At 40.0% G+C, this 17,373-nt stretch overlaps 2 protein-coding genes across 2 annotated transcripts in view; both read left to right on the forward strand.

Moving 5' to 3' along the window:
- Positions 1-17,373, forward strand: part of LOC146453828 (uncharacterized) — a 65,383-nt gene that overhangs the window by 16,000 nt on the left and 32,010 nt on the right. The window lies entirely within an intron of this gene.
- On the forward strand, positions 1,837-14,225 carry LOC146453830 (uncharacterized). The gene is made up of 12 exons (XM_085096151.1): positions 1,837-1,908; positions 2,578-2,646; positions 2,814-2,923; positions 4,121-4,436; positions 4,946-5,269; positions 7,298-7,511; positions 8,076-9,008; positions 10,254-10,375; positions 11,024-11,458; positions 11,562-11,981; positions 12,399-12,797; positions 13,960-14,225. Exons 2-12 carry the CDS (start codon positions 2,592-2,594, stop codon positions 14,199-14,201), a joined length of 3,570 nt encoding a protein of 1,189 aa, XP_084952277.1. The 5' UTR covers positions 1,837-1,908; positions 2,578-2,591; the 3' UTR covers positions 14,202-14,225.

The following is a 17,373-nucleotide window of genomic DNA, read 5'->3' on the forward strand; positions in this document are numbered from 1 at the left end:
GATTCGTCGTTTCAAGGTGGTGAGGCTCATTTTAGTGTTATGGTTCTTTAGTAGAAGCAAACTAATTTCTCTGTTCTCAAAGCCTCTTCGCTATCCTCATCTCCTTTTTCCAACTCAAAGTCGTCATTGGGTTCCACCGATTCCGCCATATATCGAGCGACTGAGTAACCGCTCGTGTGAAGACCGATGTGACATTAACTTCTGCCGTGAGAGTTTCGTTTGTGCCGTGAAGTTTTTGTTTGTGCCGTGAAGTTTATGTTTGGGCCGTGAAGTTTTTGTTTGTGCCGTCAGAGTTTATGTTTGTGCCGTAAAGTTTTTGTTTGTGCCGTGAAAGTTTATGTTTGTGCCGTGAAGTTTTTGTTTGTGCCGTGAAAGTTTATGTTGCCCTCGCCCCATTTCCCCGCGGCTTCGCTACTCGTTTTGACTCTCGTGCCCGGCTTTCTGGTGAGCCACCCATAAAAACCGCCAGCTACGCAGGCTAAGGACGGCAAAGAAATGTACCAAAATGTAAAACGCACGTGCACAGCGATTGTTCTTGCTCATTAAACCTATTGTTTTGCGGCGTTGTCGTTGACGTTGCCGTCGTCGTTGCTGAAGCTTCCTACTGTGTATTCTTCACAAAACTTAAATTTAAAAGGCAGGTATTTTACTCAAGCGTTAAAAAAAAAAAAAGAAGTGGCATGATCCTTCGAGATACCAGGCGCCTAAAGGGGACTATTTACACTAAATACAAGATAAATAGAATTAGAACATTATAAATTACAACTTCGATAAAACGGAGTACCATGGGACTGTGAAAATATGTCTGTCATTACTGAAACGAAATCCTTTTATAAAAAATTTGTCCGAAAACGAGCTAAATCTGTGTTTAGGTTAACATTAAATTAATTTTGATAATTTTTGAGAAGGTGATTGAACTGTTAAGAGAGAAAGATGATAAAGAGGCGTTGAAGTCTTTCACAATGAAATATGCCAGAATACTAGATTTACACTCGCGTGATACATTTGTTCTGTATATCGGGGTAGATCTATATCTCTGAGCTTCTTGCGTGCGGGGTTCTGTTCCATACATTGTAGCGTAACTTAAACCTTGCTGAGGAGTACCGTTCGTTTTAAAGGGAACTTAGTTATTAAGGCGTTTGTTAGACCGGGGTTCCACTAAGACCTCAAAACGTAGTTCTTACCGTTGATTTTGAAAGATACCAGTTCGCTCCTTCGTATACTGATTTCCAATGAAGACAAAAGAAAGCTTCTTTTGTTAAGAAAAAATTATCGCCTACAGTAAGACGAAAAAGCGTAAATCACGTACAATATTTATGAGGCTTATTGAACCCGGTCACAGGTTTCAAAAGTACCCTTCTCGCCATTGGCTTTTAAGCCATCATGATTAAAAATAAAAAAGGTAGTACCAACCAATTCATTGTTGAAAAATTTTCGCGCCAGAACGTAACATATTTGGCTGATAACAGGTTCTGAAGTCACCTGTTATTCATTTTTAACCTTATGATTCGCATGGCTTGACTTCAAATTATCAAATCTCCCACATGGAAACTTGACCTACCCGTCGGTACATTTTCGATACAATTTCAACATGCGAGGCTGTAAAAGCGGGGTGACCATTAGGTACAATTTTTAATATTCCGCACGTATATGGATCCTTGCTTCGGAGGGCCTCAAATACAGGGAGGTTTATTGGAATCTTTCCCTTCACCAGTTTTTCTAACTGCGGGAGGGGATCAAGACCAGTGACCCGTTTTTGTATTTCTGTCTCTAATGTTTAACTATTTAATAGTTAGTGAATTGTTAATAGCGTGACAGCATTATGAAATGTTTTCACAGAAATAAGATATGGCTAAACAAAATCTGTTAAACACATACGATCTTACTGAAGAGCGGATCTCATCTTAGGTAAGACATCCCAGTAACTCTTTCGCTAGCTTTTACTGACCTAATGAATGAAGCAGTCGTTCTTTTTGTTTTAATTTAGTTTGACGACAAAGACAGGAATTCTGATCGATTTTTCCTAACCAGTTCTTTCGATTTAAGGCTTTGGATTGCTCTTCAATGTCTAAAGCTCATAGAATTTTTAAAGATTACCGTGTATGTATTGCGATGACGGTTCTTTTATTATTATTTTTTTGGTGTATGAAGCTTGCAATATGAAAAGCGGCGATATTACTTCCGTCGATTCAGCTGCAAGCACTGGTTTATAAAAGAATTTTCAGAGAAATGGTTTCATCTTTTCGATCGGATAATATCGCTATCATTCAGCGAGCATTCAAATGGTAGACAACATGAAAGACGATAAAAACATTAGAATATACTTTTATACAGGAATTTGTATCTTCTTTCCCTGATCAAAATGCATTCTTTTCGTGTTGAGAAATGATACATTTTACAGGCAGTAAACATTGTTAGACTTTCTAGGTTTTGGTGTTACGTGTGTCATCCTGGCACAAATTGAACAGCTAACGGAACGTAATGGCATTACGAAACTACCTCCCTCAAAAGGGTAGATAAACCACTGTGACTTGAACGGCTTACTTTTTTTTTTGCATCTTTTTCCTCTCTTTGCAGATAAAAAGATAAAGATGTTGGTCCTTCGTCTTTTTTGCTTGTCAGTTCTCTTACCTTCAACAATGGCGCGTACGTTGTCCACGCCTAAATCCTCGTTTTACTTAATAGATAGGCTTCAGTTAGTGGGGCCTTATGTTTGAATGGTTTCTACTTCTCACAAACGCAGCATCGAAGTTTCTTTAAAAACTAACCCCTTTATCTATTTATTATTTCTAATGTGACAATTTACTTTTTAGCTTGGGTCGGTTCAACTTCCGACAAGGTAATGGACATTTTCAGCGCTGGATCCCAGCTCTACGTTGGCGGGGATTTTCTTTCTCAAAACTCCCAACACCTTGGTCAGCAGGTAATTGATCCTTTTATGAACGTGGAAGAAGAGAACTGAGGTTGAGCGGCTTGGGGAAGTTAAACTTCTTAAGTCAACATACTCCTCTTCGTAACTTCAAGGCCATTGAGGCTACGGAAATGAGACTTCAAGGGTGTATACAGCTGTTTCGACAAAGGTTGTCCAAACAAAACGTAAAAGCGTACGCAACAATACTGAAAGGTACTCTGGGAAAAACCCAATTTATTGGGTATTTCTCAGACTACCTTTCGGCATTCTCGCGTACGCTTTTACGCTTTTTTGGACAACCTTTGTCGAAACAGCTGTATATAGTATGTCCCACACGGAAGCTTTTGAATGTACGGGACCACATAAAGAAGAAATACAGTTTTATGACTTCCTGTCACTACTGGATCTCTCGTTGTGGAGATGCACGTGCCAGACGTCACTTTCGGTGAGAACACATCATTTGTTTTCAACAGCCATTTCTCAAAAATCGCTGAAAACCGTCCATATTAGTTCAAAATTTATCAACACCAACTATTAAGCATAGAAATGGTGTTAAAATGTTATAAAAGTGTCAATGTCTCCAAATGTATTTTATTGAAGACAATAAACAGATTGCACAACAAGATTCCATTTATGAAATAAATGTGATGGTATATTTCCAGCCTGGTGAATGAATGAGAAAGATGTATTATTCTAGAAAGTGACGCAGGCATACTCGGAAAAAAGAAATCCGAGTGCTCCTATCAGGAGTCGAACCTAAGACCTTCCGATTACTAGTTCGGATGCTCTACCACTGAGCTACAGGAGACCCGTGGGAGCTAAGGCCATTAAACTAAGTTCATGGGACAAACATCCTGCATTCTGCTAGGATTTGAATGTCGAACGTGTGGTATACGAAATAAATGTGATGGTATATATTTTCAGCCTGGTGAATAAACGAGAAAGATGTATTATTCTAGAACGTGACGCAGGCATACTCGGAAAAAAGAAATCCGAGTGCTCATATACCACACGTTCGACATTCAGTTTGTTCCAGGGGCTGCAACTCTGCCACAATACTTGAACCATGCATAAGTCATAGTCATAAAGAATCAGGAAAGAGTCGAAAAGGGACTTGACCTGATTGATTTTATAGACTTACTCAACGGGATTAAGCTTTCTATCGCAATAAAGTTATATGCCGCCTTTAATTTTTGTCTCCTTCAACAGGTAGCGATTTTAAATGCATTAACGTTAGCCAAGTCAGGTAAACCACACGAAGCGCAAAAGGAAATTGACCTGATGGCAGTTTCGATCTCTCTGTACGATCTTCCAAACACTTTAAGGCAAGGCGTCTCATTGGTTAAATCAATGCTCTTAGAGGACCCTGGAGCACTTCCAAAAACCATTAATGCTGGTAAAAAACACTTGAAAGTCATGAATCATCAGCTTGAAATTGCTGTTAATGATTTTTCCACAAGATATCCAAACCCAACGCCTGAAAATCTAGCTGAAATGAGGACGAAGGTCAACGACATTTTAGCAAGTAAGTGATTCTAATTATAATATGACGAGAAACTAGTGTTATTTTAATCCGTTTTAAAAGCGAAGATTGTTCTCCAGAGGAAAACTAAGACGGAAGGCTTTCTTCATTAGCATCTGTTGATTTTTACAGGAGTAGGGCGTCTTTTCATACAGAGACCTATGTTGTCCGCTGCGTAGTTGAGGACTGCTGTTTCAAAAGCATAAAGCTTAAAGCATGTAAGACGTCTAAACTAATTAAACAATGACAGGTTAACTTTTGCGGCTTTACGTCTCGCAAAACGTGCTTCATCGTACTCCGTCAGGCTGTGGTGTACAAATGGCTTTTAGCAATTTTTGAGGAAACAAAATTCCAGTCTTTTTCTTTTGTAGACTTGCTAAATTTGTGTAGATCTTGCTTATTGAAGTAAGCAAGTAACTGAGATAGTGGCATTAAACTTTTGTTTCCCTGTCTTTTAGGTTTCAGTAGCATTACATTTGCACTGAGGTTTCTATATTTATATGTTAACACAGATGACATGGCTAGTAAACAGAGCAGACAGTCAGTGCTTACTGCCTTGGAACAAGACTTTAAACGAATGGAAGTCCTGTCAACCGACACAACCAATCGTCTTCGCAAATCTAGGTTCATAAAGATCAAGACCTGGTACGAGCATCTCAAGAAGAACAAGGTTAAAAAGTTTCTTGGCAACAGAGTAGGCGACATTGGCGTGCTGGATCCCATAGTAGACTTCATTGGTGCTGCATTATCCATCAATGGTCTTGTGATAGCAGCAAGGAATGGCGATGGTAAATCAATAGCAATCAACTCAATTGCTCTAGTAGCAAGCGTTGTAGGTGAGTCATATCTTAGCAGTTTACTGGCTAGTTTGTAACCGAGTTACTTCTCTACAACCTAATCTTTACAAGACTCACCTTGTGTAAACCTACAGCAATTCCTTATCGATTGAACTTGTACGCATGCGTATTTTTTGATGTTGTAAATATTTCATAAGGCTATTTCTTTCGTTTATTGACAATTGCCGCTTAACTGACAAATAAAGAAGCCTCGACTGTGCTCTGTTCTGTTGTAAAGCACGCAGGAAGCGACTAGAGCACGAAAGAAGTGTAGGGGGAAACACGAGACGTAGTCGAGTGTTTGTCCATACTTCTTGAGTGCTCTAGCCGCTTCCTAAGTGCTTTACAACAGAACTGAGCACAGTCGAGGCTTCTTTATTTGTTTTATGATAAAGAATTATTTTATTTATTCCCGCATTCACCCTCATTTTCAAAACAAACTTCATTTTCCGAACGAACAGATGTGGTGTCAACGTGCATCTGTACTCTGATAAAGCACGCTAAAATAAGCCAATCACAATCCTTGTTAGAATGTATCGAATGATTTGATTGGTTGAAGAAGACGAAAGCTGCCAACATGTCAAAACAAGGTATTAAAGTTTCAGCAGCGTCAGCGCTTCTTCAGTTTTCCCATTGAAAAATCGGGATAGAAAAGTAAAATGTTCATTGAAATCCGGTGGGTTTGTGGCTCATAATAATCTGGACGTCATTAATATGGCAATTCGAAAACAAACTGCTAAAGGTTTGCGGCCGGTAATAAACCAACTGCTGCGCTGTGTTTTGTGAATGAACAACAGTCGAATCACTGGAGCAAGAGGATTGCTGGAACTGTTGACACCGTTAGGAAAAGGGCTGCTATGACTCCCACTCAATGCTCCGGAGAGGATATTTGAACAAGCTGTTTGTTGTTCACTCAAAGGGCGAACGTTGTAATTTCTGGGGCTTGCTTCATGCTTCACTGCGGTGAGCGGAGGTGGACATGATGCGGCTTGATAGAACTTGCACCGAAAATTTAATGATCTTGTAAGCTTATATATTTGTGTATTCTCAAGCTTATTAAATTTTTAGTTTTCTCAATTTTTTGTTTGATCTTTTTGTACGAGAATATAGCTAACGACTGAGCGTTTACGGGATCTTTTAACACTGTTTTTAAGCCTGTGATATTTTTACATCTTTCATTCTAAAACTTGAGCTGTCCATTTTATGTTATCTTTGGTGTTTTTCGTCTCTGTTTTCCGTCGATGAAATCTTGTCAATTTCTGGCGGTTGACATGTTCAGTGCAAATCTCTGTTTGTTTATATTTCTACTTGGCTCTGTGATTTAGTCCCTAACTTCTTCGGAAACTTCACTTTCAATCACCGTGTTATTTGTACAAGCATCCTTGTATAGTTCTTTCTTAAACGCATGTGCTCAGCTTATAGAAATCGTCTTGAACGTTGTTTTTCCTTTGCCTGAGGTCGAAAGTAAAGTAACATTCGGAATGGAACTGAAAGTTTAGAACTGGTTAAGGATGTCGAATGCTGTGTTTATTTAAAAATTGTTGCACGATCTTACGTTGGATATTAGGTGAAAGATAGGCAACGAACCGCGTAGCGCCGAGTTGGCAATAAAATAAACATCCCATATCCAACAAACGCAAGTGGAATAATTCTATTAGAAAGAACCAAGAAAGACAAGAAAGCGATGTAATGGCCGTTATTCCGCCAGCATGGCATAATTAACAGTTATTCCTCAAGCGCGGGTTGATATGAGATGATATGATAGCAAAAGAGGCGCGTGCCGCTGAGTTCACACAAGCGTGAGTGGAAATATTGCTAGATCTTGCTGATTTCACCTTGCAAGAACATTCAGAAAACAATTCAATGGTCGCTATTTCTCGGGCATGGTATAATGGCTCATATACCATGGCCGCTAAGCCAATCAAAACTCTGGATTTGCATTATCCAATGATCCAGTTTTTAACAAAATGCGGTATTTTTTATAATCACCTCTGTATTTCAACTCATACTCTCTCTGCTTATTTACAGGGGTGATTACCTGGTTCTTAGCTGCTGGAGGAGTTGCCTTTGCTGGACCTATCAATGTGGCAGTTGGCCTAATCGCAGCCGTAGCGACAGTGTTTATCAACCTGTTCTGGCCCAGCAACCCCACTATTGACATTGCCAATCAGTTCTCAAAGCAGGTCATCGAAGATCTCACGGCAAATATGGAAGCACTCAAGGATCCTTCGTACAGAAGCAGGTGAAGCAAACTATCTAGTAGAATGCTAATAGCCACTTTCTTTAGAGTGAAGTGGGGATGGTAATCATGCAACTAGTAGTGAAAGAACAAAGCAATTAGGGCAGGAATGCAGCAAACCAAATGGGTCAGTACACCCAGGTCATTTAGACTGATTTATAGCCCGCTGGTCCCGCCTCGACTAGCTTTGTGGCTATTTACGGGTCAAGCCCCTTATGTAATCTGAATTTAATTTATAAATAAATTATTGTTGTTGCTGATGTTGTTGTAGATGAACTTATCAATAAATGTGATGAGTTGAAGCATTTTTATAATATAGTTTTCTTGAGCTTCTTTCTTTGTTATGTCCTGGCCAAATGTTTTCATTTTCATCAGTTGATTAGCAATTTACTTGGAACTGGTAAGAAATGTCTATAGGGATTTCAGACATAATTCATCTGCATGCAAGTCGATTTTGACGTCGCTGGTCTATTCCAACTAAGAGTAACCTAAAGATTTCACACTTCGAAGAGTAAGAATGGTAGCTATCAGGGAAAATAACTTGGGTTTATATAACTTATCATTCAGCTTTGGATGGGTGTTTCAAGCCAACACTGGAGTGTTTCTTATTGGTTCGAAAATTAGGCCGTCTGATCCAATCACATTCCGTCAACCCGCATGCACAAGTGAATCGGCCTCATCAACTCCTTGTGACCCCAACACGAAAGAGTTTTATGGTAACAAGTACCTGGTAGTAGGAACCGTACGCGAGTCATCGGATGACGACTTTCCCCTTGACGTTACCACTGACTTCTTAGGACGTCCAAAGACTGAAAGGTTTTGTGGCAACACTATCTGTTTTAATGCGGTGTCTTACTATAAGGCATTAAGCAGGAGAGGCACAGGCGTCAGTTTCCCACATGTTCGTTCGTTGACTATCGACACAACAATCGTACCAGAATATAACGAGGTCGATGTCAGCACTTTCCAGCCAACTAGTCGTGACTTTCAATACAATGTGACAAGTTTGACAAGAGATAAATCCAAAAAAGCAAAAACCAAGAAACTGTCTTCAAAGACCAAGCGTGAAAGTAAAATGAGCAAAAAAAAAGTGATCAAGAGGAGCGATTTGGAGAGTGCCCAAGGAAGTACGGGTTGTAATCCAAACAGTGATCGCATCGAGATTGACGAGCTAAGGAGGTTTGAGCCAGGATCCAATAAGAAAGTTCACATCAGAACGGGTGTAGGAAAAGATATCTTATCCATCGGAGGTCTCATAGGCGAACCGAACGACGGTCGTACCAACATCTTGGACGGAGATTTAGGTGTAGCCAAAGGCGAAGCTAATGTCTTTTCTGTAGGATACCTCTTGGATACGGATCGCGGAAGGGGTGATTTGATTGGAGGCGTAAAGTTTGATAACACCGCTGGTGAGGGACGTGTCTGTTACTTAAAACGAGACTTGGTGAGGTGGAGGTGCGTCGGAAAGGTTAGAGGTGTGAACATCTTTAAAGGCTCCAGGTAAGTGATTAATCTTCAAATCTGCTCCTCGCACGTTCAAGTGTTTTTTGAGATATGGATAGGGATGTTAACTTTTACTTTACAAAAAGGCTTAAACTTTGTTTTGGTTGTTGACCCGAGCCTTTCTATGCCTTTTTAAGCAAATCAAAGGCAAGTAAACATGTTAAGAATAAGAACACGATTTTGAACTTTTCTTGCCCTGTCTTTGTCTTAGTAATTTGACACTTGCAAGAGCAGTTTTGCAAACTTGAGGTTTGATCCACTAGAAAAAATAGAAAAGGAAACGTTAAAGAACCTCCAATTATTGACCTGGCTGTACTTTTCACCAAAAGAACACATTGATTTAGTCAGTTTCACCAGAGAATCCCAGATTTCAAAACGATAGCTTTCAAAGTACCATTTGGCAAAATTTCAGTTCATTTGGTTACCAGACTGAGTGTTAAAATGCAGCCCAGTCTTTGGAACATGACCGTAAATTTGACCATAAAAAAATATTCCTACTTTCGTTCAATATAATCTCAAGGATACAAATTTCATTTAAAATTTGCTCTCCCTACGCGAGACAATTTGTCCGTGACTGTCTCTCTGAAGTGGCATGTTTGTTCCAGTGTCGGACCCGAGACCCGTACTTTCCACCGGACACTCGGATCCGGGCAACCCTTATTTTGTACTAATAATCCTTTTCCAGGCGTCCAGGTCGTGGCGAGTGAAGAAAAAGTACAACCATAGTTCTCACTTGGAAACCATCTCAATCCCACCACCATGAAAATCTGAATCCCTGGAAGAGGTTACCGTTATTTGGGAGCAACTTGTTAGCCCGTGAAGGTTTATGTAACCCCAGCTTATTAATTGTCCTGTTAAGTCTCAAGCCATAGCTTAACGTTTTACCATTTGCTGTGCAACATCTTATTTTTGGTTCACTGTCTTAATACGTTTATCAACCCCTAGATGATGCTTGACCAACATTTTTAATGGATGAGTGTTTTCCATTAGGTCAATTATTTTAGCCAACATTCAATAATTTTTGCTTGATATAAGATGACATTCAAGCTGCATGTCCAATATGATTATACAATAGATTCTAGATTTATGGGGTGTATTATAAAACGATGTTAGGATGTTTAGCTGGGGCGTTAGACAGTCTGAAAACGTGATGACCAAACATCCTATGTGTATGCAAAGCTCGTAGATTGATTCACACCGTGAAACATGAAAATATACTCCAATACTCTGTTGTCATTTCAGATTTCATGACACTGTGATCCTTGGTGGACACGGGCCTCGTACGGTTATACAGCATTATGGAGCTAATGAATATAATTTTAGGATCGATGATGTAAAGACCGTTCTGGATGGCAGGGATGCAGGTTTGATACCGATTAATACAGTAATTCCTCTGCTCACACATATGCCTTAACTACAGTTAGTGGCTAGTTAGTCTTCGGTAACATGACGTCATGCTTAACTTTAGGTAGTGACAAATATAAAATGAAATCATAGCTGATCAGAGAAAGCAACAACCAAATATCACTTTCTTATACCAGCGCGTGAGAAACAAAAGTGTGTTCTCTTGTTGACTCAAGTGTCAGGATTTCCAAAGCAAAAGGATATAATCAAAATTGGGGTTGTTAATTAGAAAATATGATAAAAACACAGTCGGAAGTAGACTAGTCGTCTTGCAAGGGAAATGAATCTTTCGCTGAAAGATTGAAATTTCGGTGATTCATCATGGTAACTGCGCCGTTGATCGAGACAAAAACGAGGTATGTGATTCCTTGGGAACAATACACGCGCAAAACCATCAAAAACCAATTATGACGAATGTCAAAGAATGCGTGCTGAGTGGCTCTTCTTTCTTTAACCAAGAGTTAACCCATACATCCCGCTTGGGTCAAACTATGGTTACCTACCTTTGTTCTGAATCCTCGACTAAGCAGTTAATCTCAAAACTATAGTTCCAAAAGAGGGATACCCCATTTCCCCATCACCTATTCTTATTACCATTTCTCCTCTAGCAACTGATATGTGTCCAGAACATGGAAAATGGGCTTGGGGCCACTACAGAGTTGGAGATCAGGACTACTGCTACACAATAATACAAAGCCTTAAGTCAACTTGGGAAGACGCTCAAGCAATGTGTAACGAACTCGGCGCTAGCCTTGTCACAATCCACAGCGAAGACGAAAACACTTTTGTAGCGAGTTTCAGAGAAACTGCTGGCCAAGGTCGATGGCTTGGACTGACAACCAACTACAAGGGAGGGAACTATCGTTGGCTGGATGGTTCGGAGATGGGAGAACCACCTTACTTAAATTTTAGGAAGTCAGGCCGGTATAGAGACCCAATAACAAGTGTCGGATGCATTTTAATGTTAACAGAGGGCGATTGGATGTACAGCAGGTGCCATTTCACATACTCATTCACTTGTAAAAAGCCAGCTCTTTCAACAGGTTTGCAGCCCAGCGATCGTCTTTCTTTACTAACGATAGTTTGCCAGAATTTTTATAAGGTAAAAATAAAATTGATGTTATTGATAGATTCTTTTGATTTCAGGAGCAAACAGCTGTGGCGATCAATGGCGTTCGCATAACGTGCTAGGGCAGTCATATTGCTACAAGACCTTCGGGGTAAGTGACAATTCCCAAAGAAAATCATTCAATGATGCTGTCTCACACTGTAAGAGCCAAGGTGCCAGCTTGACAAGTATCTTGAACGAAGAAGAACAGACGTTTTTACTGGGGTTAAACGGGGAGTATCAATGGATTGGATTAGATGACGGCTGGGGCTATCGTAAATTCTATTGGTCGGATGGACAACAACTGGCTTCAGGAGGCACAAAGTGGGCAGAAGGAGAACCAAACAATGGAAATTACCAAGAACATTGTGTACTATTGGAAGGAACAAAATGGAAGGACTGGAACTGCGAGGAAGAGAAAAGGTTCACTTGTGAGAAGCAACCTGGAAATTCCCAAGGTATGCATGTCTTGCATTGTAACCAATTAATTTCCAAGTACCGACTTACACTTACATTAAACAATAACTTTCTTGAGAATGATATATTACTCAATCAATAAGTGACACAGGCATACTCGGAAAAAATTCTGACTGCTCCTATTAGGAGTCCAGTCGAACCATAGACATTCCGATTATTAGTGCGGGTGCTCTACCACTGAGCTACAGGAGGCTCGTGGGAGCTAAGGCCATTAAACTAGGTTCATGGGACAAACATCCTGCATACTGCTAGGATTGGAATGTCATGTGTCATTACTTTCTTTTTGTGAAAAACCGCATTGCCAGTCCAATCGGTAACAAGATACCAGTCTGGTTGAGAAATTAAGTTTTCTATCTGCTTAAATTATTAAAAACATTTGGTTTGTTGTATTTTGGTAGGGAGTCTTCAGTGCCCAGACAACTGGAACTTGCATGGTAGCAGTTGTCTACTCGGCGTGAGTTCCGCTAAGACTTGGCCTGAAGCAGAAGTTTATTGCAAAGAACAAGATGCAGTCCTGGTGAAAGCAGACAGTGAGGCAAAAATTAGTGCCGTAAGATCCATTCAGGGCTCGGAAGCCAGCTGGATAGGTCTGAGGGATGACAAATACGATCTAAAGTACCGTTGGTTCGATGGGAGTGACTTTGACTACAGCAACTGGGACAGTGAAAAGCCGTATCAATACAGCCGCATGCATTGTGCAATTATGAAACCTGGATCTGGAGGAAAGTGGATCCCTTATTATTGTAAACATGACCTTTGGAAGAAACCGTTCTGCAAGAAGAAGGCCACTGCAAGAAGTAAGCACTGATGCAAGCTTGAAGTAGACGGTTTTTCCGGGTGGTTGCACTCCTCTGTCTAAGCTGTGTTTTGGACGATGGTTCCTTATACAAAGGAAGTAATTTGCGCTGATTATGAATATACGGGAAAAACAAGTCTTAGTATGCAGAGACTAGCTGTTTTAGCACAAAAAAGAATTTAAGAGTAACCACACATCTTTCAGAGATGATTATTTAAGCTTCTGTCAAGAAAAAAATAAGCACTGGCTTGAATCTACTTTTGCCGCACAGCCTTAATCCTTGCAAAAATACCTTTGTTTTGGGACTACTGTATTTAGTTTTAGTGTGTCTCCCTAAACGGTATTTTAATTTTTTAACTGAACCGTTTTGGTCTGAAAACGGGTATATATTTCAATAATATTGGTCTGAAATTGGGCGCCTTTTGCCTACTGGTCTTGAATCGGCTTATATACAAGAGTCTCTCTTGGCATACATTTCTGCCATTTTGGTTTGAAAAAGTGGAGATCGATGTTTAACGGCCTGAAAGCAACTACATGTAATGGTCAAAAGAAGAGGACAAACCTCCCCCATCGAAAATCCTAGGAGTACACCTTATCCCGTTTTTACTTGACCGAACTAACGTGCGTAATTTTTAAGGGCTAGAATTCCACTTGGGTGTCAAATCTATATCGATTCCCGATAGATTATAAGAAACATCATAGTTTGATTACGATCACGCTATAAACCTGTGGCCTGTGGGAGCAGCACCGCGCTGAGTCGGTGATGAAACGAATGCATGTATTCGGCCATAATGTGTTCTGGGAGCGGTCGATAGTTTTCCGAGAGAAAAGTTCGATGGCAAACAGTTTCTAGTATTTTCTTTTAAGCTCTATCTGAGCGCTTTTCTTTTCTAAAATTTGATAGGGTAAAGCCCAGAAGCGAGGAAGATTTCCTATGAAAGCCGCGCGCGGATGTTGACCAATTAAATTCACAGTTAGCTTCTGGATATCCTTCTTGGATAATGGAGGTAGCTGATGGCGATCTCATGGGGGATAGGTTTTAGAATTTTTAGGAGCATCGAGTCTGCGAAAAGTTGTTTACAACACCGTTTAACTGTCCGGATAAGAATACAGTATAAGGTTTGTAATTTACTTTACGTTAATTTTTCTTTTGTATTTTGCAGTGAATTACGAAATTACGGATATAAGCAAGGACGGAAGACCATTGGTCAAAGTGTTCCTACCCGACAGTATGCCCCATGCCACTGTCAAATACGATGAAGAATCCATGGTGATCCATGTTAAAGATCCATCGCTCGGTTGGGTGGCGCGTATTGTGTTCATTCGTGATCTTCCATTTGGGCCACATGTGTATCAGGTCAAAACTACTGGAGAAACGCGTGTATGGCACACTGCTCTGGAATAGATTAACAAAGTAATGAACATTAAGGAGAAATCATGTAAAATTGTAGTACAAATTACAAAGCTATTTTTGCTTATATGCAAGAGAGGATGACATCCTCTCTTGTTATATGTTAACTCGGTATTGAAAGCAAAAATAAAGCACCACTAACTGTAGCGCCGCAGAGCGTGTTTTAAATTTGGGGAGCTAGATCAATCGGACGAACATCAGTCACTTAGAAGGGTCGGGAATCATGGACTTCTCAAATGGCTAGTAATGCTGTAAAACGTATAGGGGTGATTAAAAATTAGTAATTTATACGAACTAGAAAGGTTGGTTGTCACGAATCAAGGATACGGTTAAACCTCTCACATAGACACCAATATAAAGGGCGTAGTTAAGTGCTCGCATTAGAGACGAGGTGAATATCATTTTATGGCGTTTCGATACAGTTTTTGAGCTACCATACCTCAATTTTTTAACCAGCTATTAGGTATTTTCTGCGGCACCGATCGATCAGAAATTAACGTTAATTATTGGTTTAGGATTGAAGTTTGTCACGATTGATATTTTGGGAAAATCGATATTTCTATAACGACGTAAAACGAAAATTGACCTCGAAATCAATAAATTGGGAATTTTGTGCCATCCAGATTTGTATTAGAAAACGGCCACCACCATATAGACAAATATAGACAAACCATCTTCCGTTTTGCGCCTTGAACGATGAACAACAGAAGATAGTTTATCAGGACACATAATGCGTCTTGTGTCCGTTTTTAGGGAGCTTAAGTAACGACGACGGTAACGGTAACGAAAACGTCATCTCAAAATATATCTTTATTTCACTTGTGCTACTTCGCGATTATTTGAACTCGCTCAACTTCTACAAAATGGCAAACTATCCAGGAACGAAATTGGTAGGAATGGCGTACAAGCTAAGAAAAAATGAAACATTTACCGTCGTACGTTCACTTTCTCCACAAAACCTTAAGTGTGGTCCCTTAAGTGTGGTCATTCCACGTTGATGTTTTGCAGAGGACGGAAAAGTAAGTGAGTGACTAAAACTCTATTTACACAGGGTAGCCCATTTAGCTCTAAGGCTGGTCTCCATAGAGGCCCCGTATCTTAAAAAATATATTACATTAAGAATTTTCATGAATTATTACATTTAAAATGCCTATAAAAATATATTACTAGAATTTTGGAACTACAATATAAAGCAAAGAAAAGTACTAAAATGCAAAACGCACGTGCAGAGCGATTGTTTTTGCTCATTAAACCTATTGTTTTGCGGCGTTGTCGTTGCCGTCGCCGTCGTTGCTTAAGCTCCGTTTTATCCTAGAGATGCATAACCAGACGTATAACGTAACTGACGCATTATCCGTCTGAACGGATTTTGCGTCCTCTAGTATAAAAGCGGCCATTTCCGGTTTTGAGAGGTTTGCGGGTCAATTGCTTTTCTTCGCTTCTTTCAGCGGTTGTCAGAAAGAAAAAAATACGATTTAAAACGAATTAGAAATCAAGCGACCTTGTTTTAGGAAAATTATTCAATTTCGTCAACCGCTGAATTATCAGCGGCGAATCGGAAGTATTCATTTTTAGTTGTCAAGACGCGTAATTTTGAAGCGACTATTGTGAGGGGGGGGGGGGGGGGGATTTGGGCGGTCCATCACTCCTTCCTTTCTACCCAGGTAATCTTTTAGCTGACCAGTGCTAGACTGCTTGCAGACCTTGTCAAGTGTTTTTAAATAATCAATCCGTTGAGAGCGAGCTTCAATAGGGGTATGGACGAGAAGAGATTGGGGCGAGACGAGAAAAGGGGCTCGGTTTCAGTATTCTCGCGAGCCTCTCTCTTTCCCGTTCCAGTCCTTCTCGTCACAATTTTTCGCGGGTGTCTATACCACTTCACAAACTTCGAGAGAGAAACAGTCTAGCCAGTGCAGGCCCTCAAACTTTACATCGAACCCTCGGTTACTGCAGGCGCAAATACGTTTACGCTCCTAGAGATCCAGCGTGACCGAAACAGTTCAGATTCTCGGACTATAGCTCGATTAACTGCCCAAATAATAGCTGGTTTTTGTGTCTACGTCTTTTGTTGCTACGCATATATTTGTGAATTTTAGGGGCTACAGGAAAAATCCATTTCGCGTCCATTTCTTCGATTTCCAAGACCCAATGTAAATTCCACTCAAAAATAAAAAAACGAAGGGATTTTACAAGGCCTAAGAAAACGCTTCAGTTTGCTTAAATTCTGTTTTACGTTGTTGCTCGACCTGAAAATTTTTGGCGACTTGTGCGTGCATTTTTATAAGTTTGAACCCAATGCTCCCTGAGCCAAATTCACTGAAATTTGGCCAATAGTAGTCACAAAGTTCTTTTCATTGCAGATTTAAGCCATATTTTCCGTAGACGCTACTCATTATTTTACCTCTCTAACTCCTAGCTTTACCTGCTTGTAATGAACGAACGCGCGTGTCAAAAATGTGGAACGGTTTTAAGAAAAACATGTTAATCGTTTACTTCCGTTCATTTTTTGTAGGCTTGGAACTTAATTTTTTCTGAAGACACGCAGTTTCAAGAAAATCTCCTAATTTTTGACAGATATTAAATTCTAACATCGTCCAAAGAAATTAGTTATAATCACTAGTTATTCAGCTTTCAGAAAACATTTGACTTGAACGCTTAAGCGGCCCGCGCACAGAACGTTAAGTTCCATAAGGATTGCTGATACCTTAAGAGCAAGCTAGACATTTTTGAAAAGTCACTTTTTAATGGTTTGAGAGTAGTAAATAGGGCCGGCCTGATTGAATACGGCCTAAACCGGCCCTATTTACTTCTTTTGAGACCTCATTGCATAAAATACAACTTACACGGGTTGATGAATAAGTGATTATCGTATGTAATTTCCATAGAAGCACGCGGATCGGACATAATGTGTTCGCCTCATAAGCTTTGTGTTGTTCAGTATTCCGCCCGCCTATACTATTTTCAAGAAGTATCGTTTTTGCTGGCTATCTGCAAGTTGCTATAGATTTTGCATCGGCCGGGAGTTGCAGTCTAATGTAGGCCATGGGATATATTTAAAATTTGTGGTTAGAAATTGGATCCGATAGATCCTGTCAAGTTGGTGTGAGTTGGCCCTCTGGTGTAAAACTCAGTGCCGTTTTTTAAAGTGAATTTTTATAGTTACAGG

This window comes from Pavona decussata, unplaced genomic scaffold, assembly GCF_977016875.1.
Source record: "Pavona decussata unplaced genomic scaffold, jaPavDecu1.1 SCAFFOLD_322, whole genome shotgun sequence".
NCBI lineage: Eukaryota > Metazoa > Cnidaria > Anthozoa > Scleractinia > Agariciidae > Pavona > Pavona decussata.

What these genes read in the sequence shown, in the direction of transcription:
- LOC146453830 (XM_085096151.1), top strand. Translation starts at nt 2,592, where the DNA reads ATGTTGGTCCTTCGTCTTTTTTGCTTGTCAGTTCTCTTACCTTCAACA. An exon ending in TCTAGTAGCAAGCGTTGTAG is followed by an intron (nt 5,270 to 7,297) that starts GTGAGTCATATC and finishes GCTTATTTACAG; the next exon opens with GGGTGATTACCTGGTTCTTA. An exon ending in AAAGCCAGCTCTTTCAACAG is followed by an intron (nt 11,459 to 11,561) that starts GTTTGCAGCCCA and finishes TTTTGATTTCAG; the next exon opens with GAGCAAACAGCTGTGGCGAT.